Here is a 23,715-nt window from a genome sequence, read left to right as displayed (position 1 = left end):
TCCTTACACTGCTGTACCTGTGTAGCAGCGACACCATTCGATTGGGTCATCTTCATATTTATTGGAAAAGCTTCATCTTTCATTAGTGAAATTGGAATAACTTCAATTAATTAAGTGCAATTACTGTTTCTAATTATTCACCATAGCTCACAGTGCTCTAGAGAGCTGGTTAAGGTCAAAACAGAACTAGGGACTGCAGAACAGCACCCACACAGCATTTGTGCTTATGCATAGGGAACAGACACAAGTCAGTAAAAAAACACATTAACAAAACAGTATATGTCAGCCAAAGCTTTATTCTAGCTTCTTCCATTGCTTTAGAACAGCACCAAATGCAAGATTTCAACCCAAAACAACTGTATTTCCCAACGGAGGAAAAAAACCTTCCTCCCCCCACCACACCCCTGCAAAAATACCCTCAATTTTCTTTTTTTTTTTTTTGAGGAAAAAAAACCCCATGTAACAACGTAACTTTTGCTTTCCAAAAGCAAACATCAGCAAGCAGTGCTGTACAACAAATAGCATATACAGAAACTCATAAGAAGCCTTTTTTGAACAACCACCCACCTTAATACAAGAACTCGATACAAGTCAGTGCACCCACACACAATAAGAAATGCCAGTCAAGAGGCAAACTTATTTCAGTAAAGAAAGTACAGTTATGAGAAACAAGCTAACAATAACAGTCTACCAACAACAGCTGTAGGAAAAAAAGTCGACAATGTCTACCATCAACACTTCTTTGACAAGGAAGTGCAGTAGTGACAGGCATTTAGTCAGTTAGGGAGAAAAAAAACCAACTCAATGCTTGTCTTGTGTTCTCATTCCCATGAACACATTTCCATGGGAATGTTTGGCACACAGGTACTTAATCAGTTTCATGTGGTGAACATGTCACTTGGTTTTAGCAATGCTGGAGGGCACAAATATCTTCAACTAAATCACAGCTGTGGCCGGTTTGCTTTTCTACAGGGAATAAACACAGATTAGACCAAACAAGATGTGTCTATAAATGTATATAAATGCATTATCATCTAAAGTCACAGCTCTACAGGGCTTCAGACTAAATATTATCAACATATTGGACCATATGAGAAGACTACATTTACAAAAAGATGAAAGAGCAGACCTGCCCAAAAGATGAAGCAGCAGTGCTCCCAGATTCCAGTTATGAGTTCAAGTCACTCCATCCCTCATTGGGCTTGGCATACATCACTGCAGGAGTTTTTGCATCCTGTGGATCAGGTACCTTCTACTCAAACTGCCTTTCCAGGCAGTGCCACACATGTGCAGCAAGATCCAACTCTGTGACATGTGGTTGCACCACCTTAGCTCACATCTCCTGTGCTGCTGCTGAGAGGGCGAACATACTAATTCCATGTAAAGTGTTCAAGAACAGACAATGGGCAAATTTGGACAATAATATTTAGCAAGCAAATAAGGGAAAACAACTAAAATGAAGAGGTAAAAACTATGAAAGTATTATCAAGACCACAAAAATCAAGAATAATTCTGCATCTAGGTGATGCAATTGCGGGAGAATTTGTAGATTCACCATTTTAACATTTTAATCAAGTTCTTTTAACTGCCTTTTTTTTGGTTTAACAGGCAACTAGATCTCTATTGCAGGCTTCATTATTTGCTACCCATAAACCAGTCAGCTTTCAGTACAGTTGTACTGAAATATAATTACCAACTCAATGCCTGAAAGCACATATGCTATCTCTATTTAAACTCAGTTCAGTCTTCATCAGGCAACCACAGAAACAAGTTGCCCAGACAGGTTTTGGAGTCTCCATCCTTGGATAGATTCCAGACCTGTCAGTAAGGTTCTTAGCAACCTCATCTAGTTGACCCTGCTTTCAGCAGCTCCAAAGGCCCCTTTCAACCAGAACTGCCCTACAATTCCATAGATTATAACCAGAAAGAACCTGTACTATTTATTTGGTGCACTGATTACCAGTAACACATCAAAATTTATAAGAAACAATAAAGATGTACATGCACTATTCACAAACAACTAAGATGGTATTATTATGGGTTTAGATTTATAGACCAAAGATCTATTATGGGATTGGGGCACTCAAATCCCACACTAAATGCTTGGTAGAATCTGCCTAGCAGTCACTCAACTCTGCCTCAGAAACATGAGCAAGAACAGCATGCTAATGGCAGATGCTCAAAACCCTACCAAAAATTATAGCTTGGGTGAACCATCCAAGAACAAGCTCTTCCAAGAGGCTCAATCCATCAGGTGAATAAATAATTATTAAACTGATTTCCAATCCAGACAGAGTAGCAGCTCTCATTGCATGTGGTCACCCCTAAACTGACAGTACATAAGCTAATGATACTAAGAACATCTCAACAACAGTATCAACTACATAAATTCAAATTAGTGTTTTAACTGTGTTTTCTAAAATAAAACACTTTCTAGAAAATTAGAAAACATCTCAACACCAAATACACAACCCATTTGGGAGGTTTCAGGTACACTTACCATGAAGCAAGGACTCCTCTGGTAAAGACTGGAAGTTTTCTGCTGCAGAGGTTAATGCCTATACAAAAAGGGATCTTCTTAGGAAGTTGGCACTGTTGCTAAGACATCCACTGAGGTGCTTCCTTTAATACTAGACTAACTTTTTACATCAGCACTACTGGACTCCTATGTACCACTGTTTTCCCCCCTTATAACTCATTATATTAGGTCTTCTGCCCACTTTTCGCTTTGATTCAAAAACTGCATGTGAAGAACAAACTGGAAATTCATTCTGTTATCACCACAGCATGGCTGATGACCTGAGCTTTGGGTTCTAGACACGACTTTTTCATGGTAGGTACTTCATGAAGAACACTGGTGAAAACCTTACTATTCTTTCCTAATTACTTCATAATAGAAGTATTTTTCATTATTTACCAGTTAGTTAGCACCCTTTCTGAAAACCAGTACCGTCCTACCCAGTCCACTACCACACTGCCATACCTCAGATGATCCGCAAGCCGAGTCAGGAATACCGTTCCAGACATTCTCAGGAGCCACAATTTCCTCACTGCCACTGGAGAGATTCAAGACCTGCAGAGAGGGAGCCAAAGTGTATCTAGCACAGCAGCAATACACTCAGCAAATAAGACACTGCAGTGGGAAAACACAGTTGAGGACTCTCTGCCTTTAGAAGGTTTTGAGAAGTCTGTATCTTGCAAGGAAGAGCAAGTTAATCTCTAAAAAAACTGAATATAATTACTGAATCTGTTCAAGACTCTTCTGGACTTCTAAGGTAAGTATAGTGAGAAACAAAGGCTGTAAAATACCTACTAGATCAGAACCAGAAGAAAGCTGGTGAAATAATAATACACAATAGACACTGAACCTCATCTGAATACAGCTGAGGTTAGTTTTAGATACCCAAGGGATCTACTAGCAAAAGAGCTGGCTTCCACAATCTCAGGCATTCAATCTTCCAAAAAGTTGCTTTTCTGTAAAGATCTTTTGGATTTGCAACCTTAATTATAACTTAAAGGTCATTTTATCCAAGTATGACATCTGTGATGTGTGTACATAGACACACACTCCCCCTGAACTGAAGGAAAGCTTCCGATTCATCCCATAGCATAAGGAGCAGTAGAACAAGGCAGCTCCCTCGATTATCCTCTACTGTTAAAGTTAACTCCCACCAGCCACTAACGTAGTACACATTTCACTGAAGCAGGAATAGTCCTGGATTCATTATTATATACAGTACAGTTCAAGTTTCTTCCCAAAGTTCTACTGTTGTAGCACTAATTCCTCAAAACACCAGTAAAATAGTACCAGGTTTCATGAGCATTTAATGGTAAAACAGCTCCACAGCAGAACATTAACTTGCAGGCCAGATAGAACCATGTGTATAAGTGTGCATCTCAATCTGGAGCCAACTCCTTCAATATTCCCAGTCAATACAAGGGAATAAGATGTGAAGGGAATATCAAGTGTTGGCATGTAGCATCCAACTCTATTTGAGACACTCCTGTTTCCGTGTAGCCTTTTATAGAGTGAAGATCTAAAATATTCAATATTAAAATATTTAGAGGAAGACTACAGAAGGACCAGATCTTAAGAAGGCAGAAAGAATATTCAAACCATACTTACCCTAGTACCTTTTTCAGATATCTCCAAAATGCGAGCCTCACACCACTGGAGAGAGGTCCACACCACACATTTGGAACCAACAGCAAAGCCCTTCAGATTACAAGGATATTCAGGGTGTGCTACAAGAAATTATGACATATCAATGAAGGAGGAAGAAAAAAAAACAAACACATAAAGTCCCAAAAAAATCACCCCTCAAAAAACCTAAGATGCCTCACAACACTGCTCCCCTGCCCCCCTCCAAACTACTTACTTGATATTGGAAAGCTAAAATTTGTCATCCTGAGCAGTCTTGCAAATGCATTTCATGTTCTGAAATAGATTTCCAATCGAAATCATTCTCCCCTGGTAAGATTAGTTGCTGTTGCACTGTCACATTAAACATGAGATACTACACTTAGTCTGCTGTCCTTAACCCATCAAAGCATACTGACATTAACGCTAATATGTTAGCTTATTAGGAAATAAAAATTAGGTTTCTACAAGCAAGCTATTCTCATGTCTGAGTGAGCACAACATTTTAATTATTTAACTTCTCAAAATCAGGTAATTTACCTGCACTGCAGTCAGCCAAGTTCTCGTTTTGCTTTTCTTCTTCTTCATCCCCAGACTTACAGCCTGACGACTGCCCATGCGTATTTCCACACTCTTTAAATGAGTCTGTCAAGTCTTGTTTCATCCACTCTTCCACACAGTCATCTTGCTGCTTCTGCCTCCCCTTACGTTTCTTAACTTTGTAGTCACATGATTTTACAGGGAAAACAGGCCTCTGATCCACTGAGTCTTTCGTAAGAAATGAAAGTTGACTTCCACTATTTGCAGAATTCTGCAGCACAGCATGTTCCAGCTCTAACAAGTCCTCCTCCCTGTCTTCCTGAGAAGGCTGAACATCAGGCAGCACCAGTTCCAGAAAGTGCCCAAACTTGGCACTTACGACTGACTGCTTGTCATGGGTCTTCAGGTCCAGTTGTTTCTCAGGTCTGCCACCAGATGATGACAGCCTTAGGGGAGGGGCGTCTGCTTCCATCCAATCACCTAGTAGATCTTCTGCCTGATGAATTCCGGACAAATTCACTCTCAGTTTCTTTGGGTTCCCTCCCAAAGAAGGCTGAACAACAGGCAGAATCGGCTCTTCTGACTTCTTTCCATCACTAACTGAAGGCACCAGGTTTTCTTTCTCATTAAGTAATGTTAAAATTTCAAGAAAGTTCAGAGCTGCCAACTCTCCTGTCTCCTCACTACAAACTGGCAGCTCCAGCAATTCCTGTTCCAACACTGTCTCTCTTGTTTCACTGCCTGATGCTGTCTGCACTTCAAGTGACTTTGTTTCCAGGGCTTCCTTTGTTTCTTCACTGAAGGAGGACTTGGCTGAAAGTGCCTCTAGATCCAGCAGGAACTCTTTTAGATCATCATATGAATAGTGCATTTCTAATGGATCCAGTTCTACTAACATCCCAGTTCCTTCGCTGGAAGATGGCTGTGCCTGGAGCACTGGCAATTGCTGCAGCTCTTCTGGTTTGTTTCCTAGAAAGAGGTTGGCTGCTGAAGCACTGCCCGTCAGTTCTGCTTGCAGCTCAGCATCCTCTCCAAACAGTACTTCAGACAGTTCTTGTTCTGAAGCTGTCACTTCACTCCCTGAAATATGAGGGCTGCAGCATCTCATTGGTTCTAGTAACATACTGTTATCACTATCGCCTTCAGACAGAGGTACCTCTTTATCAAAACTGTTCTGATGCTCTGCTGTTTCATATCCATCATCAGCGTTCCCACTGGCAGCTCCCACTGATACATTTGCTTCTGCAGTTTCTAAGCATTCAGAAGTTACACCCAGGAAAGGTTCAGAACGAAGTAAAGCACTTCCTTCCTGAGCTAATCCACAAACAGCAGTAGTTTCTCTTTCAAGACAAAGACCCATATCACTGTTTGAACTTCTATTTTCCTTTAAGAGGTTGTCAAGACTTGAGAAAGCACTGTCACCAGTTCCTTTATTAGCCTTCCAAAAAGGCTTCATCTCTTCATTAATACTATTGCCAGAAGCTTCCAGCTTGACAACACAGAGAGGAACTTCAGAATCTTTATCTTTCTGAGTTTCTACTACTTCAGCTTCTAATACAAGGTCTGCAGTCATATTATAAAACTTCTGATTTGCTTCACTAAGCCATGAGCCCTCTGAAGCACTGAAACCTGACAGACAGCAAGCAAATGCCTGACCAGGTACTCTGAGCAGTTCACATGGAATCTGTCGGACCATCTCCATGCCAACAGCTTCCTGGCTTCCGTAATCCACATGTCGAACAACTACGCTGTCACCTTTTACACTGACGATCTGAGCTCTGTAGAACCATCCATCTTGACTGTATTTTGCTAGACAAGTATGACCGCCTTTAATACAAGATATTCTGCCATCACTCAAAGAGCTCAGTCCAAGCTTTTCAGCTTCCTCTATTTTTTTGTCAATGTAGCTCAAGTGTTCAGTATCAGCACTATGACACCAGAAGTATTCTGGGCCATTTACTACTGTGATGTAAATTTTTAAAGTCTGACCTGCCTCTGGAAACTTCCAGATAAATGATTTACAATCACAGGAAACCTCACTTGGTGCCTGAGAAGGCAAAGGCTCACATGAAGTTATCATGTCACTGTTCTCTCTTTTATCAATTATTTCAGTTGAACAAGATCTCTCTGTACTTGCAAGATCATTAGGTAAATCCACTGTTATTATACCTTGATGGTCACTGAGAATAACTTCCCATTTATCCTCAACCTTTTCTACAAATTCACATGACAGCAGAATTTCACTTGTTCTCTTGGTGAAGTAAAGCACTGTTTTCTCTGCCCAGTCTGTATTTTTTTTGCACTTAAGTCCACCTAGGAAGCAGTGAATGCTTATTGCTGGAATAGATGACAAGTCCTCAGGGAGCCTGCGTGCTTGATGAACACTAATTACTGAAGTATCACCATAATCAATATAGTGTACCCTTATTGAATTGTCAGAAGTCTTCTCTTTTACTGCAGCTCTATACCACAGGTTGTCTTCTGAATAAACAGCACTGATTAAATCTCCTGCTTGGAAAAATTGTCCACAAGGATTCTTCGCTGGTGTCCCATTGTTTAAACTTTCCAAAATGCTGTTAAGCTGAACCTCATCACTCCCTAATTGAACATAAAAATCCAGAGGATCATTGACATAAGACACATACACTAATGTTTTATGAGCTGGCACTATCTTCTGTTGTGGTAGATCAGACACATTTTTAAGCATTACACACCTGCCTTCAGCACCAGATTTAATATCTGACCGTGTATCCATCTGGATAGAGAGCAGAGACTCCTCCCCTGCTTTACTTAACAAAATAGCATCCTTTTTACTGCTAAGCATTTCATCAGATTCTAGTAATCCAGCTGCCAGATCTCCCTTGCTAGAGGGCTGGAAAAGGTTTACATCTTCTTTGAAGTGCCTTTTGCTCCCTTGTCCTCCCTGAGCTTCAGATCCGCATTTTTTGCTTTCAAGAGGCCTCCCTGCATTTAAAGGGGACACTGCAGTCTCATTCACATCTCCATTTCTAGAGCACTGAGTGCCACTTTCTACATGACTACACAGTGTTGCGTTGTTTAGGCTTAGCTCCTTCAGTTTTGTATTAATTTGAGTATTACTATCAAACAATTCAACCAGCAGTGTATTATCAGAGTCCTTTGCTACTACTATTGCTTTTAATTGCCTTTCTAGGACAGCTTCCTTAAACCATGTTGCAGCTTCTTTGGAAACAGAAGATACATCAGATATGGAACACTTTATGGCCTGCATTGGCACAAGCAGGATATCAGAAGCATCACTGGGTAAAGGAAGCAGATCGTCTTCCTCTACGGTTTCTGTGTTCCCAAAATCCACAAAGAAGACTTTTGCCTTAGGTTGTGCTTCCATAATTACTCCCCTGTACCACTGACTGTCAGCATACCTTGCTAGGCACAAGCTCCCAGACGTTCTCAAGGTTCCTGTGCTGGTCATTGTTTCACTCAGGTGACTGATGTTATCAGCCAACTGTGCTAAGGTATCTGCACATCTTTCAAGCTGGCAATAAAACGTCCATGGATCCTCAATGTGTGTAATATAAACTTCTTCCTCACTCCCAATTTTGATACCATGATTAGAATAATAGTAAGAATGAAGCTGAACCAAGGATGCCAGATGCTTTTGAGGAAATAAAGGTCTGGCTACACCTCTCTGAGTCAGAAACTGGCAAGCACTCTGAAAAGGTGTTATTAAATCTACGATGTTAAACAGGTCCCTATTTATTGAAGCCAAGGCAAATATTGTACACTTCAGTTCAAGTTCAGATGACGAATTAACAACAAACTGCTGAAAAGTTTTAATCGCTTCTTCTTCCCAAGCAAAAGGATTCTGACCATTGGGTTGGATTAAGTTATAAAGGCTGCACCTGAAAGCCTGAGCCTCCAACCTGAGGAAGCGCTCATCAATTGCACGGAGGTTTGACAGGTACACCTGCTCTCTGTTGCCATAGTCAACATAGACAACTTCTACTTTTTCTGCACGAAGTGCTTCACTAACAATTAAAGCCCTGTACCATTTCTTATCCTCTGAGTACTGGGCTAAACACACAAGATTTGGCCAAACATGTGGCTGGGATGAATTCTTACAGTGCTCCTGAATTTCATCCATTAGTAACTCAAGGTCATGGCTATTTCTACTCAACTGACACCAGAAAACACTAGGATTTTCAACATATGACAAATTAACACTAACAGTACTTCCCACTTCTAAGTGGCCTCCACAAGAATAACCTGGCTTAATTTCCACATAATTCTGTCTCAAAGGCACGTGCAAGTTTCCCTTGCCCTTATATTCCTGAGTAGGAAGAGATTCACTACTTTTAGAACTGTGAATGACTGCAACAGGGCTCTCTCTGACCATCACAGTGATGTCAGGATCAACTGCTCTATCATTGCTCTTTAGAGCAGACTCTTCTCTGAGCCTCTTCTCTGCATTTATTTGTTTTTCCTCTGCACTATTTCCTAGGGAAGAGGCCTGTGTCACAGCCTTTTCATCTGAATTCTGGAGAGTCTTGGATATTTCACACCTCTGGTATTCAGCATAACCTCCCTGGGCCATGAGTTTACTTACTCTTTTCTCTCCTAACTGGGTCTGGTCAAAAATTTCAACCATGTATTTGTCACCCTTCAAACTCAAAAACCAAACCTTCAGTCCCTTGTTCAGCACAATCTCCCTGAACGCAGACACAGATGCTTCACTCCAAGCCCCTCTCAGAGGGGAGACACCTGCCAAACAACACTTCAGAGCTAGAGCAGGGACTTCCCTGAACCGAGGGAGCAGGTCCTTCACTGCACACCGATCCACAGTTTCCGTACTGCCCCTGTCCACCAGGTATATTTCCACCCCACTGTCCAGCACCCTGGTGACCACCGCTCGATAAAAGCCACCCTCGTTCCCACTGGCACAACAAAGGGATCCAGGGTGTGGGTCCCACCCAGCACCATCCAGCTTCGTGGCATGGGAGTAGAAATTCCACATGCACTGCCTCAGCTGCCTGAAAAGCTGGTGGTGCTCATTGAGCTGCAGCCAGAACTCAGATGGATCTCGGAGGTAGGAGACCTGTGCACTGTAGAACACACAGGTCTTCAGCTGTACACCAGGTACACCAGCAGAGCCCAAATCTCTGTGTGTTAAGACAGGAGGTGCATCTGATGGCAATTCCAATTCTCCAGCTGAGGATCCTTCTAATCCCAGCTGCCCACGAGCCTCAGTTTGGCTAACCTGCTTACAACTGCTGACCAGGCAGCAAGCCTGAGACCCAAAAAGATGGTTCAAGTTGACGCCGCTTTCCCCATACAGGGTCACGTAATAGAGATGCTCAAAGGAGTTAAAGGCTTTGATGCGAGCACTCACTCCTCTGCCTTGCACCAGTGCTTTCAGCACATCGATCTGTGACGAGGACCAGCCACAGCCCCCATCAGAAACACCCTGAAGAGCGCACACATAAGTCACCACAGGCATCTGAAAACACTCAGCAGGCAAATGGCGCAGGTTAGCTCTGGTCACAGTCTCCTTCCTGCCATAGTCCACAAAGATCACAAGAGCTGCCTGCTGGTCCTGCTCCCCTGTAATAAGCTCCAGCAGAAGGGCACGGTACCACTGGCCATCCGTGCCACGGGCAGCACAGGGTGAGCCCACCTTGGGCAATAAATCCTGCTCCCACCGGTCATAAACATGGCACATGGTATCAGAAAGGCAACGGATCTCCTGGGACAGGCATTGCAACTGGCAGTAGATGTGATGTGGGTCAGAGACATGGGTCACTAGGACGGGCTCTGTCACACCCAGCTGAAGCTGTGGGTAGAAGTAATCCAAGGCAGGTGACAGGGGCCGATATGACAGCAGCACGTGGAGAAGCTGAGGCACTGCAAAAGCTCCAAGGGAACATGTTGAGGGCTGTTGCTGCCAGAGCTGCTGCTTTAGGTGGCCAAAAGGCAGGCAGCGCCTGAGCACCTGGTAGAACCACACAGGAGAGACCCGCCTGGCCAAGCCCAGCTGCTGCATCTGGGCCACGAGCTGGGGCAGCTCGAGCACGATGAGCTGCGGGGACATCACCTCCTGCACCACACCAGACACCTCCTTGCCGTGCAGGAAGCTGAGGAATTCCATCGCCTCCACTGTCCACTTGGAGACCGGTGAGTCCCCGCAGCCCTTGCCCTCAGGGCCTTGGGAGGGCATGACATTGGCCACGACGCAGCCCAGCACCTCCGGCGGCAGCTGGAACAGCTCCGGGCAGCCCCGCGCCAGGTAACAGGCGGACGTGGCCACCAGGTACCCCTCGTCCAGCAGGAACACGCGGTACCCCTGGGCGCTGCAACTCACCACGCAGCAGCGGTACCAGAGCCCCAGCATCTCTACGAGCCCCAACTCACCAGGGCACAGCCCCACCCCGCCGGCCGCCTGCCCGCCGGGCTCGGAGCGCGCGGCCAGGCGCGGCCCCGCCGCCGCCTGTATCTCGCGGTGGAGGCGGGCGTAGTCGGCCTTGCGCTCGCCCAGCAGCCCCCAGAGCCTCAGAAGGGGCACGTCGGGGCGCAGCCCCACGGCGCGGACGCGCAGGGTGACGGCGTCGCCGCGGCCGAGCGGCCCCAGTCCGGCGTCCATCGCGGGACCGCGGGAGCCCATCGCGCCCTCACCGCCCGCACGAGGCGAACAACCCCCGCTACCCTCCCGCGCCCCGGCCTTATATGGGCCACGCGTCGCTCACGTGACCCGCGGCCAACCGTTTAGCGGCTGTCCGGGCGGTCGAGCCCATTTCGATCCTCGCGGGGGCACTGGGGGGAAGAAGGGGTGGAGGGCGCTAATACACGGGGACCGCTCCTGCTCAACCGCGACTGCCCGGAGGCGCCACAAAGAGGAGGGTTATTACGGGGTTATCGCCCTGGCCCCGCGGGGCGCAGCGCAGAGCCCGCAGGAGGTGCCCTCGGGCGGCGTGGAGCGCTCCACGTCAGCCGGGTGGCAGCGGGGCGGGAGGGGCGGGGTGAGGGGAGAGGGAGCCAAGGGTGCTCAGCTCCCATTGGCCAGAGAGGCGCCGGAGGCGGGACATGCGGCAGGGCTTGGGGACTATTGGCCAGTGCGGGCGGCGGTGTGAGGGTGGGGTGCGGCGCGCGGGCGGGGGGCGCAGTGTGAGAGGGGTTGGCGGTGTGAGCTCGTGGCGTGTCTGTAGTGTTCACACTGAAAAAGAAAGATTTGTTAAGGATTAAAGCAGTTTTTCACTACCAGACTTTCACAAGACTTTTTGTGTGTGTGTGTGTGTGTGGTGTCCCCTGAAGGGATCCGTACTGGGGCCAGTGTTACTGATGTCAGGGGAAGGTTAGGTTGGATATTAGAGAAATGTTCTTCACCCAGAGGGTGGTTGAGTACTGAACAGGCTCCCCAAGACAGTGATCACAGCACCAAGTCTGACAGAGCTCAAAAAGTGTCTGGATGATAACTCTCCGGCATGTGGTGTGACTCTTGGGGATGGTCCTGTGCAGGGCCAAGTCAACATATTCTGTACTTCTGTGAATATCTTCTTTAATTATATAGACGAAGAGGTCAAGTACACCCTCAGCAAGTTTGCAGATGACACTGAGCTGAGTGGTGCTGTTAACACTCCTGAGGGATGGGATGACATCCAGAGGGAGGTGCATCCACAGGAATCCCATAAGATTTAACAAGACCAAATTTAAGGTGCTGCACCAGGGTCAGGGTAGCACCTAGTATGAATCCAGGTGGGGGATGAACAGATCAAGAGCAACCCTGTCGAGAAGGACTTGGGGGTGCTGAAGGATGAAAAGCTGGACATGACCCAGCAATGTGAACTTGCAGCCCAGAAAGCCAGTTGTGTCCAGGGCTGCATCCAAAGCACGTCAAGAGAGGTGATCCTGCCCCACTGCTCTGCTCTGGTGAGACCCCACCTGTAGTGCTGCCTTCAGCTCTGTTGTCCCCAGAACAGGAAGGACCTTGACCTGTTGGAGTGAGTCCAAAGGAGGCCACCAAGTTGATTAGAGGGACGGAGCACCTCTCCTATGAGGAAAGGCTGAGAGAATTGGGCTTGTTCAGAATAGAAAAGAAAAGGCTTCAGGGTAACCTAGTTGTAGCCTACCAGTACCTGAAGGGAACCTACAAGAAAGATGGAGAGGAACTATTTACAAGAGCATGTAGTGACAGGACAAGGGGGAATGGATTCAGAATAAAAGAGGGTAGGTTTATTAGATATTAGGAGGAAGTTCTTTGCTGTGAGGGTGATGAGATACTGAAACAGGTTGCCCAGAGAAGCTGCGGATGCTCAATCTCCCTTGAGGTGTTCAAGGCCAGGTAGGATGTGGCTTTCAGCAACCTGTTCTAGTGGAGGATATCCCTTCTCATGGCAGGGGATTGACACAAGATGAGCTTTGAGGTCTCTTCCAACCCAAACCATTCTGTGATTCCATGATTCTGTGATAAAAATACTTATTCTAACTCAATCAATAGGTACATCTGCATATTCAACAGCAGGGTTATCAGGGTAATGAGATGGCAGGCAGGACCCCTCAGGATGGAACTGAAGCAGCAGCTTTACTGGTTTGTCATTGCTGGTGATGGTGTGCAAGGCAAAAAGAACTTGGATTAGTTTCTCAGAGTGTCAACTAGAAAAATGTCAGTATTTCTGAAGAAAACCTTCTGACTGATGCACGGGAAGATGCACCTAAGTATGAGGAGGAACTTCTTTACGGTGCAGTGACCAAGCACTGGAACAGATTGCCCAGAGAGGGTATGGAGTCTCCCTCACTGGAGATATTCCAGAACCATCTGGACACAATCCTGTACCATGTGCTCTGGATAATCCTGCTTGAGCAGGGATATTGGACCAGATAACCCACTGTGGTCCTTTCCAACCTGACCCATTCTGTGATTCTGCGACTCCCTAATAATGGAGAGATTAATTTTTTCTAACACCCCCAAATGCATAAAGCCACAACAGAGCTACAATAAAAAGTATAAGTGCAAGCCAAAAGACGCCCAGAATTTATTTAATGAGAAATTGGCACATTGAAGTCACTGGTTTCAAAGACTAGAAGAAATCATGAGTATTAACTCAGAGAGCCAAGTCTTGCACAGTCATTCCATTATTAGATATTACTAAATCAAAGCCACCTTTGTTCTATCTACTAACGGTGGCTTTTAATACTGCATTTTTGCCTCTTCATTGCCAAAGATGAACCTTGTGACAAACAGCACTAATCTCCTTCCCTATGAAATCTGGAAGGCTTTAGGTTTCAAAATAAACAAATCACTCCTCCTCAAACATTTTGTGTTTTAAAGACAATGTTGTAGTTCCACCAAGATTTAGAGTGGGCAGAGTGCATATTTCCATGGAAAAGTGGTACCTTAATAACCCAGTCTGCCACATCAGCACCAGGACTGCCATGGGACAAGTAGTTCAGCTTGGAGTATCATGAGTCCTTCAAGAGAGGCAGAGTGAACTAGGCTTTTGATTTCTTGGGAACAGGACTGCATTTCAATCATGGATCTACTCATGGTTGAGTACAGAGGTCAGGCAGTCTCTGGGAAGTAAAAGGAACACAAACCCTTCCGCTTTTTGTGCAAAGCAAATTTGGAATCAGATAAACTGCTTTTATCATTTTCAATACCTAGTACTACAGGCTTGGTTTGCTGAGGCATAACACTAACAAGAAGTAGTTCTTTATGTGTGTGCAAATACAATTAATAACAAAAATGTCCAAATAATTTTATAGATGCTTAGCAACAGAAGATGTTTAGTGCTACCTTTTTGAACCTGCTCTTGTCCTTAACAATAGGAACCGTCTCTATTGTCAAACAAGCAGACATTATTATATTCTATTTACTTGGTAGACTTTTTCTTTTACCCTGTTTACTGTTTCAGTAAGCTCATGCTGGCTGCTAGTTGAAGTATTATTGTGACGATTTTAGTCTGTGCAGATAATATAAATTTCATTTAGCAGTCTGACAACCAAATAGTGTCCTTAAGTCATGGCTGTTTCTAACCAGTAAGGACTGGATTTGGAGAAGCAATGTATACATGGGATCCTACTGCCGTGTGAAATGAGAATTCAGCTTTTTGATTCTTCTCTGTTTTGTCAATACTGAGGATTTTAAAAAGAACTAACTCCACAGATCCTTCTGATTTGTTCATATGTAAGCCAGAATACCAGCGACCAAGGAGCCTGTGAAAGCAAACACAGAAGTTAGAGGCTTAGAACAGAAGTAATCCAATAAGTAAACCCATTAGATTAACTTGTCTCCTCTTAAAAATTATATTCTTAAATTCAATCTCATGTTGTACTGGTTCCCAGAGAGGTTGTGAACTTCTCATCCCTGGAGGTGTTCAAGGCCAGGTTGGATGGGGCCTGAGCAGCGTGGTCTAGTGGAAGGTGTCCCTGCCCAGGGGGTTGGAACCTTATCTTTAAGGTCCCTTCCAACCCAAACCATTGTATGATTCTATGATTTTGTCTTTCATACAAAAATCGTAACATTACATGTGGTTAGGCCTACCAAATCCTTCACAAGACACCTAAACCTCTTTCTTTTTTCAGCTTGCCAACTCATGAATGTTTGACCTGAAATGTTTCATACTTGTGGGCTACTTCGGGCTGAATGCTTTTAAATTTTTTAAAGGGTTTACCTGTTCTGAAACCTTAATCAGAAAATGACAGAGTTTGCTTTGCATAAAATGTATATCCTGCACCCATTTAGTTGAGATGCTCTTGTTTTGGTTTGGTTTTTTTTTTATTTCTTTTTAATTCTTATGGACTTAAAAAAGGTAATCACATGTAAATTTGCTTTTAGGAATTTCCCTTTGCTCAAACTAACAGCAGGGTTCCAGTTCCCAGGCTCCAGTTACTGCTGCCTGGCTTAATTGCAGAGCTGGAACTTTAACAGCCCAGCAGTGTGCAGGAGAAAGGTTGCCAGCCTGAATACAAGAGGGGTGAAAATGAGACCCAGGAGGGAAAAGAAAGTAATTCTGGGATCAAGAGAGAAGGAGGAATGAAAGTATGAGGCATGCAAAGGTTGTCCGGGGCTGGGAGTAAGAAGGGAGCATTGGAGAGTTTGGGGAAGGGAGAAAGGAGGGAGCCTGAAATTGTAAAAAAAAGAAAGGAAACTGGCTAGCAATTAAGCAGGACAATGTTTTCCAAATTAAAGAGGTATAAAATGCAACATGAGAGAAGTGACCCTACATGCAGCTGTGTAATGCACTACATTCAGCTATGCTAACTGCAATTAAAGAAACTGAGAGACTCAAATAGTGTTGAGGAAGAAACTCCTCACATTTTAATGCTAATTGTTCTTGTAAAGAGAGTTAAAAGGCACATACCATTCGCATCCAGGTTGGTATAAAGCCTTTGTACAGAGACATAAACCCTTCACCCTGGACGGTTTGAATCAAGCAGTCCGTGGAAGACTTATATAGCAGACCTCTAGGAACGTGCACGGAAAACAAACAGTGTTAGGATTACAAATGTGTAATTTTAAAAAAATCACATCCTGCTCATAAAAATAATTTGTTGCTGATATTTCTTTACAAGCAAAAGCTCTTTTGTAAGCTCCTTGGAATCTAATCAGAACTAAAATCCACTGGAGTAACTGGCTATGCTTAGGTGGCCATCACAACAACGCCCTTCAGACATTTACTAAATCAGTAAAATCATCATCAGAAAGATGAAGAGCAAATCATAAACTTAGCACTTTGCTTCCAGTGAAATCGGTGAGATTTAGGGTTTTCATTTTGCTTCTGAAAAGTTGGTCTCCGAAGTGCCCACACCTTCCCTGCTTGTCTCTCGGCTGGTTCATTATTCGGGTTTTGACCACGTCAGCAGGAGTTCCCAGAACAGCCGCTACCAGGCCAGAACAGACACTGCCAACAGCAACAGATACTTAAAGAAGAAACCAATATGTATTATGACAACTGTAGTATTGTGATTCCATTTCTTATAATAGAGATATATTACAACAGTTATCATAAAATCATGAATAATAACTTGTAAAATAAACTTGGCTTGGGAGAAGGCTTGCTAGTATTGCTCTTGCTGAGATGTCCTCCCAGCTACCCTCACCTCTGTGTGCTGTTCTCAGGCAGGAATGAAGGACCTACAACACACAATTCATTATATTGTTTCTATAAAGTAGATTTCTTCATAATTAAGGGAGTAAAAAAGGTTGTTCTGCAGGGGTTATATGACTATGCTCCCACAGATGAGAGCAAAGGTGTTTAAATGCACCAGCAGGCACTTGTAGTGAGGGCAGTTTGCACATTCTTTCTCTTGTGTCTTTTGTAAAGTGATACTCTCTCAGGAAAAAAAAATAAAATTCCAAAGTTGCATTTCATCAGCAGTATCAAAATCAAAGAATAGGGGCTTCTGCTGACACAGAGAGGCAGATGAAGACAGCAAGACTGGAAGTGCTCTACAGTGGAAAAGGGGTAATCAGGGAATACAGCACCTGGAAACACTGTGAGTCACACTGTTGTCCACAAGTGGCGTGTTCAGAAGCAAGAAGTGTTTCACTGTGTCATAAGTGGTCAGATCTGTAGAGAGGATAATGAGAAAAAACAATACTGTCAGAAGCAAATGGTGTCTGTGCTGTTCATGGCATAGGATGTTCATTTCCGGTGCAGCTCCTCCCATTGGCACAGCTGGCACTCTGCCCCCAGGTTCTGATGATGATTGTGGCACCTAAGTCCTGTCTTTAGACATGTGAGCACATGCCACTTGGTTCCTCACAAGTCTATGGGACCAGATGGGATCCATCCTAGGGTGATGAGGGAGCTGGCGGAAGAGCTCGCCAAACCTCTTCTCTATCATCTACTGACAGTCCTGGCTCACTGGGGAGGTCCCAGATGATTGGAAGTTGGCAAATGTCATGTCCATCCACAAAAAGGGCCGGAAGGAGGACCCAGGAAACTACAGGCCCGTCAGCCTGACCTCGGTGCCTGGCAAGGTTATGGAGCAGATCATCCTCACTGCAATCACGCAGCACCTATAGGATGGACAAAGAATCAGACCCAGACATCATGGTTTTAGGAAGGGCAAGTCCTGTCTGACCAACCTGATCTCCTTTTATGATCAGGTGACCTGTGTGGTCAATGAGGGGAAGGCTGTGGATGTGGTCTATCTGGACTTCAGCAAAGCCTTTGACACCGTTTCCCACAGCATTCTCCTGAAAAAGCTGGCAGCCCAGGGCTTGGACAGGGGCACTCTGTGCTGGGTTAGGAACTGGCTGGAGGGCCGAGCCCAGAGAGTGGTGGTGAATGGTGCTGCGTCCAGGTGGCAGCTGGTCACTAGTGGTGTCCCCCAGGGATCAGTGTTGGGCCCAGTTCTGTTTAATATCTTTATCGATGATTTAGATGAGGGGATTGAATCCACTATCAGCAAATTTGCAGATGACACTAAGGTGGTGGGGAGTGTCAATCAGCTGGAAGGCAGGAGGGCTCTGCAGAGGGACCTGGACAGACTGGAGAGTTGGGCTGATTCCAATGGGATGAGGTTCAACAAGGCCAAGTGCCAGGTCCTGCACTTTGGCCACAACAACCCCCTGCAGCGCTACAGGTTGGGCACAGAGTGGCTGGAGAGCAGCCAGGCAGAGAGGGACCTGGGAGTTTGGATTGACAGGAAGCTGAACATGAGCCAGCAGTGTGCCCAGGTGGCCAAGAAGGCCATTGGCATCCTGGTCTGTATCAAGGAACAGTGTGGCCAACAGGTCCAGGGAAGTGATTCTTCCCCTGTACTCAGCACTGGTGAGGCCACACCTCAAGTACTGTGTCCAGTTCTGGGCCCCTCAGTTCAGGAAGGACATTGAGGGGCTGGAGCAGGTCCAGAGAAGAGCAACAAGGCTGGACTCGAATCCTATGAGGAGAGGCTGAGGGAGCTGGGGTTGTTCAGCCTGGAGAAGAGGAGGCTCAGGGGAGACCTCAACACTCTCTACAACTCCCTGACAGGAGGCTGTAGCCAGGTGGGGGTTGATCTCTTCTCCCAGGCAACTATCAATAAGACAAGAGGGCATGGTCTTAAGCTGTGCCGGGGAGGTTTAGGTTAGATATTAGGAAGAAATTCTTTACAGAGAGGGTAATCAGGCATTGGAATGGGCTGCCCAGGGAAGTGGTGGATTCTCTGTCCCTGGAGTTTTTTAAGATGAGACTGGATGTGACACTTAGTGCCATGGTCTGGTAACCACAGCAGTAGTGGATCGAGGCTTGGACTTGATGATCTCAGAGGTCCCTTCCAACCTGGCTGATTCTATGATTCTCCTTTTTGTTCCCATCTGCTCTAATTTACCTCAGAGGTGATCGTTGAGCTGTGTGTCTGGGTGACCCTCACCAGACCTGCTGCTGGCTCAGCTTCCAGGCTTGGCCTTAGACTTGTCTCATCACCACACACTTCCCTGAGGATCTGGATCTTAGTGAAGTCTCGCTGCCTTCATGGCTCTGCCCTGCAAACCTTGAGTGCTGGGGGCTGGATTGTGGCCTGGTGAGGTCCCTGCTTTGCTGGCCGTGGGATCCCCTCAGCGCCTGGATCACCTTTCCTTAAGCTGAGGCACAAACTGTTATTTTTACGCAATTTGATTTCCACAGGACTGAAACACAGGTGCACAAGGCAGAGGTCACCTGCAGTGAGCTCCAAACGGGTCCCTAGTGTAGGTAATCAAGACACTAAGACTCTTCTTTCTTAAAGTTTCTGTGTGGCCTTATGTGCTGCAGACCAAGTTATTCCATTTACCTCCCATGTTCACCAGAGCAGCCCTCTGGACATTTGGCACCCATCCAGCCCAAAGTCCCCGTATTCCTCCTTCAGACAGGATCTTCAGAAATGCATGGTGCACACCTCGAAACCTGAAATCAATATGCAACTAATAGGTAGACAGCCCAGATACAGAGAAATCTTTGCATATTCCAGCACTTTGCTGCACCAGATCCTCACAGAGGATTTATGCAATTTACACCTGCAAGGATCTGGCCCTCTGGATCCATTTTTTGATCCATCTTTGACTTTCATGCCACAATATTTTACCAAACATACTGGTTGCCTTGCTAAGCAATGATCTGATCTCTAACAGCAGACAACCCTTTGATCCCACACAGCGTTGCAGTAGTAAATGTACAAGACACCAAAAGATGGCAGCAGTTTGGGATGCAAAGAGCAGTGTGTCCTGGTATTTGCAGGAGGGTCTCAAGCCCTGCTGTCTGTGCATCCTGCATGAGCCATTTCCCTCATCCTTTCTTCCAGTTTACTGTCTTTAGAAGGCATCCTTCCCTCCCCATGGAAATATGGTGACCTGGACATGCTGCAGCACAGAGGACAGGTGAGAGTTTGTGGTTCTGGGGCCAATAAATCAGAATAAGGAAGGCAAGTATAAATGAGATAAGGAGAAAGTCTTATGTCCCCCACCCTGTTCACTGCCCAGAGCCATTGTGTGCTTCCCAGACACTGCTCTCCCCCTGAAAAAGCAAAGAGCAGCTAGAGAGAGGGAGTGGCAGAAAACAGAGAGAAACACACTCTGGGCCAGAGCATGATCAGTAACAGGAAAAAAACCACCAGCTCTGAGAGGAACCAACCGTAACGGCTTTCCTTCCAACTTCCTCTTTCCCTCCATCTGCATCTGCACCTTCACCAGATCAGTTGGGCTGGCGAAAAACTGTCCGATGGCACCTGCAGACATGCCTCCAACCACAGCTTTCCTGCCAAACAGGGGGAAATTTGTGCTCCAGAATAAACTGAAAATCTTCAAAAATCACAGTGCTTGAGCTGCAGACTTCAGCAGCACGACCCAGGTGGAACAAGTGTAAATGGTTGCTCCATATACTAATGACCAAAGTGAAGGTAATAATTGTGGTGACTGCAGGTTGTTAGTCAGTAATATTTCTGCCAATTTTAAGAAAGGGTTAAAACTTGCCTGGGGAAAAAAATCAAGGTTGCATTATGCTCCTCACTTAAGGTTTAAAGGCAGGATGGGAAGGTACACAAGTAAGGGATGATGCTCCATATACTACAACTGAATGCCAGTGTGAATTTCTAAACTGATTGCTGATATTTAAGACTTTTCTTTATCTCTCACTGCTGCTAATTGGGTTATGTTCATTTTCTGGTTCTATTTATTTTAGTAAACCCAGAAATTTCAGTAGTATCCATAGTTCCCCCTTCCTGAAGCACCAGCCATGGCAAGTATTTCGTATTAGATTTTCTCAATCTCATCCTAAAACCAGATACATTTTGGACCAAAGATTTGTCTGCAGGACTCCTTCAGTGAGGACAATCCCAAAACAAGCAATAAATATGCATAAATATGCAACATTACCAGAGAGGAAAGGTTTTATCCTCAGCCCTACAAAGCACAGAGTCACGGAGGTGTTCATAAGCAACCATTCGAACGCCAGAGTACACTGTGGGAAACAAAAGCAGGAGAGAGTTCTTGGGTTTGCCATTTCTGGAGGTCACACTGTGAGAGAGACATCAAGAGATCGGTTTAAGACACTCTGGATCTCACCTGGGTCAGCTGGTCACTGCCCTCACATTTATGAGGGCGTTACCTGGTATCAGTGCTACAGATAGAACATTTCAGCATCAGAGAATCTCTCTGGCTGAGCCATGGGTCTGCCAGGAGGCTTTACCTTCATCCTAAGGAGATGTGACTGCATTGCTTCCCCCTCAGCTGATGCCAAACACAAAGCGTCCCACAAATACTTTTGAGGTTTGTTGCTATCACTGTATTTCCAAATAAAGTACAGAAAGCTGTTACCAGTGGCCAACCCCCTAATGCATTTAATCTAGAACTTGTATTCTTCCCTAGTGCTTGCAACCTTATCTTTTTTTCCCAGCCCATCCCCACTTCCCTCAAGTATAAGATATTTATGGTTCTGAGGACTACAGGTGCCTGTTTTGCTTCCTACACAAGGCCTTCCAGCAAAGATGACAGGGAAATTATATTTTGTTTTCCCAGAAGCCAGAATAAGGCATAAGGAGAGAAGGAAGAGTCAATATTGATCCCAAATCCCCTATATATTTCAAAGTGGGATTGCAGGCTAGACTGAAGATATATCACAGATATATCTAAAATACAGATATATCTAAAATACAAAGAGATATATCAAGCTCACTTCAAAAGGCTGTTGGCCACAGAAGGCAGGACCCACGCTTGCCCCATCACAAGCAGATAATCACCTATGTGGCGGTAGACGGCTGGCGTGGCACCTTGCCAGAGCTTCCCCAATCCCTCCTCCTGCACGATTCCTGCTGCCGTGCGCAGCATCCCACGGTACGGGGCTGCCTGGCCGGCCGCAGCTCCATCCTGACGGACAGCAGCCTCACCTTGGATCTGCAGCCGAGTTTTCGTGAGATCCAGGGGAAATGTCACTGAGGAGAAAGGGCAGGGAACACATGTGAATATGAGTGTGGCTGTGGGGAGACCTCCCACGCTGGGAACATCTGCACCAGAACCCCCTGCCAGGCACCACGGGCATCAGGTGCTGTACCTAATGGGTGCAGGAGATTCATGGAGGGGAGAAGATTCACATCCAGATCTGTTAAAAGCAGCTCTGGGCACGAGTAACCGGATTACATTCCCGTCAAACACCAAGTCTTTCTCCCGCATTTCATTTTGCAAATTTGTTATGCAGTATGTGTACTTTCTGAGAGACTCATAATTAAAAATCCTGTTCCTGTTAGTCCCCCTGAATAAAGACCAGTCAAATCTCTCAATTGTCCATGGGGCCTCTCCAATTCTGCCCAGCATAGAGGCAGCACGTTAAGGTCAGGAACAACCCCACACTGGCCATTGTAATGCAGATACACATACAGGCTCACCTACAAACCCATCTACAAAGCTGTCCTACAGACCACCCTAAAACACGCTGCTTTTCTGATTCAGAGACTAAAATCGTGTCTAGCCTGTTATTTCTCTCGCTGAAATAACTGCTGGCCAGAGAAGTAGGTCCAACTTGATTTCAGCTTCCCAGGGCTGCTCCTGAAACAGTATGGATACATGGTTGCTGCCCTCATTTCACTTCCAGGCTGGGAGTTCCTCTCTGGGTGAGGGACCTTCCCAGGCTGTCTCTGGTGGCAAGTGCCCAGGAGCAGGGGTTGTCTTTGGTGTGATTCCTCAGCAACACACCAAGGTCCTTCCAGAGCAGGACTCAGGTGCTGGGGGAATGCAGTCAATGCTCAAAGCCTCAGCAGGTTTACAGTCTATTTGTGCATTAGGTATGGTATTGGTATTCGTGTTTAAAGATTAGGGAAAATTGAGAAGTTACAAATCATTTAGAGCAAGGTAACAGATTTGCCTGTAAGAGCTTGTAGAAATGACACAAAGCATGCTGAAAAATATTCCAAATAAGCTACTTGATCACAAAGCAGTGCTATGCAGATGCCACAGTGCTTCTACCCCACGTTTCACCAAGTAGTTTTCAACCCCATTTTTAAAGCCATCTCCACTGTAACCAGTCATATAAGAGTCAATTTTTGTTTGATTAATTTCCATTAACTATGAAAAGCAAAGTCCTAAAGGAATCAGCCCTTGCTAGTAACTTAGGCAACAAATCTCCCTGCCTCTTTAGTCTTTTCCTGGAAACCCAGCAACAGCAAAGCTTAAACCAGTCACAACTGTTCTGTGTTAATGACTGCAGTCCTTTGGCAAAGATTTCATCCTGAAAAACCCGCCCTCCAGCCACACTCAGGTGACATAAAGCACTTGCAAGGTTTAGATTACAGAAAAGTCACGGTGAGCACAGTGAAATGCACAGATTTGCTGGAGCAGAACACTGAGAAATGAGGCAGCCAGGGGCTGACGTTTTCCCTGCCCCCCGTAAGTAAATTTTGACCCCCTTCCCTCTCGGAAAATCACGATGAGTTGTACCTAGTTCTGCCACAGCCGCTGCACAGGCTGACAGAGCAAATTTGCTGGCTCGGGGCCACCTCTGTGGAAGAGGTAAGGTCTTCTCTTCTTCTGCAGGTGACATCTAGCATCTCACATGAACCAAGGCTCACCAGCCGCCCAGGGTCTGTCTGGAGCAGAGCAGACCCTAGCACAGCTC

The 23,715-nt window shown here is 45.5% G+C and overlaps 2 protein-coding genes across 6 annotated transcripts; both read right to left on the bottom strand.

Moving 5' to 3' along the window:
- Nucleotides 1–276: 276 nt before the first annotated feature.
- On the bottom strand, nucleotides 277–11,395 carry TDRD6 (tudor domain containing 6). 2 transcript variants are annotated; one of them, XM_027663479.1, is made up of 5 exons: nucleotides 4,682–11,394; nucleotides 4,127–4,245; nucleotides 2,984–3,073; nucleotides 2,501–2,558; nucleotides 277–966 (listed from the first exon to the last, which is right to left on the bottom strand). In XM_027663479.1, exons 1-5 carry the CDS (start codon nucleotides 11,316–11,318, stop codon nucleotides 905–907), a joined length of 6,966 nt encoding a protein of 2,321 aa, XP_027519280.1. In that variant the 5' UTR covers nucleotides 11,319–11,394; the 3' UTR covers nucleotides 277–904. The 2 variants fall into 2 exon arrangements, with proteins under 2 accessions (XP_027519280.1, XP_027519281.1); XM_027663480.1 differs by lacking the exon at nucleotides 2,501–2,558 and having other exon boundaries at nucleotides 814–966; nucleotides 4,682–11,395.
- A 2,260-nt stretch (nucleotides 11,396–13,655) lies between these two features.
- SLC25A27 (solute carrier family 25 member 27) lies at nucleotides 13,656–23,658 on the bottom strand. Of its 4 annotated transcripts, XM_027663438.1 has the most exons (9): nucleotides 23,538–23,658; nucleotides 21,848–22,039; nucleotides 20,985–21,069; nucleotides 20,245–20,367; nucleotides 19,409–19,521; nucleotides 17,136–17,220; nucleotides 16,459–16,551; nucleotides 16,012–16,114; nucleotides 13,656–14,863 (listed from the first exon to the last, which is right to left on the bottom strand). In XM_027663438.1, exons 1-9 carry the CDS (start codon nucleotides 23,638–23,640, stop codon nucleotides 14,792–14,794), a joined length of 969 nt encoding a protein of 322 aa, XP_027519239.1. In that variant the 5' UTR covers nucleotides 23,641–23,658; the 3' UTR covers nucleotides 13,656–14,791. The 4 variants fall into 4 exon arrangements, with proteins under 4 accessions (XP_027519239.1, XP_027519240.1, XP_027519241.1 ...); XM_027663439.1 differs by lacking the exon at nucleotides 16,459–16,551; XM_027663440.1 differs by lacking the exon at nucleotides 20,245–20,367.
- Between the last annotated feature and the right edge of the window lie 57 nt (nucleotides 23,659–23,715).

The sequence above is a fragment of the Corapipo altera genome, unplaced genomic scaffold (assembly GCF_003945725.1).
Source record: "Corapipo altera isolate COAL_440 unplaced genomic scaffold, ASM394572v1 116, whole genome shotgun sequence".
NCBI classification, from domain to species: domain Eukaryota; kingdom Metazoa; phylum Chordata; class Aves; order Passeriformes; family Pipridae; genus Corapipo; species Corapipo altera.
Note: the sequence above shows the minus strand (reverse complement) of the source record. Positions and strands in the feature narration are given on the sequence as shown.

What these genes read in the sequence shown, in the direction of transcription:
- TDRD6 (XM_027663479.1), bottom strand. Translation starts at nt 11,318, where the DNA reads ATGGGCTCCCGCGGTCCCGCGATGGACGCCGGACTGGGGCCGCTCGGC. An exon ending in CTTGGCTGACTGCAGTGCAG is followed by an intron (nt 4,246 to 4,681) that starts GTAAATTACCTG and finishes AATTTCTTGTAG; the next exon opens with CACACCCTGAATATCCTTGT. An exon ending in CGGCTTGCGGATCATCTGAG is followed by an intron (nt 2,559 to 2,983) that starts GTATGGCAGTGT and finishes CTTTTTGTATAG; the next exon opens with GCATTAACCTCTGCAGCAGA.
- SLC25A27 (XM_027663438.1), bottom strand. Translation starts at nt 23,640, where the DNA reads ATGTCACCTGCAGAAGAAGAGAAGACCTTACCTCTTCCACAGAGGTGG. An exon ending in GTGACTCACAGTGTTTCCAG is followed by an intron (nt 16,552 to 17,135) that starts GTGCTGTATTCC and finishes TGCTGTTGGCAG; the next exon opens with TGTCTGTTCTGGCCTGGTAG. An exon ending in CCGAGAGACAAGCAGGGAAG is followed by an intron (nt 16,115 to 16,458) that starts GTGTGGGCACTT and finishes GCACGTTCCTAG; the next exon opens with AGGTCTGCTATATAAGTCTT.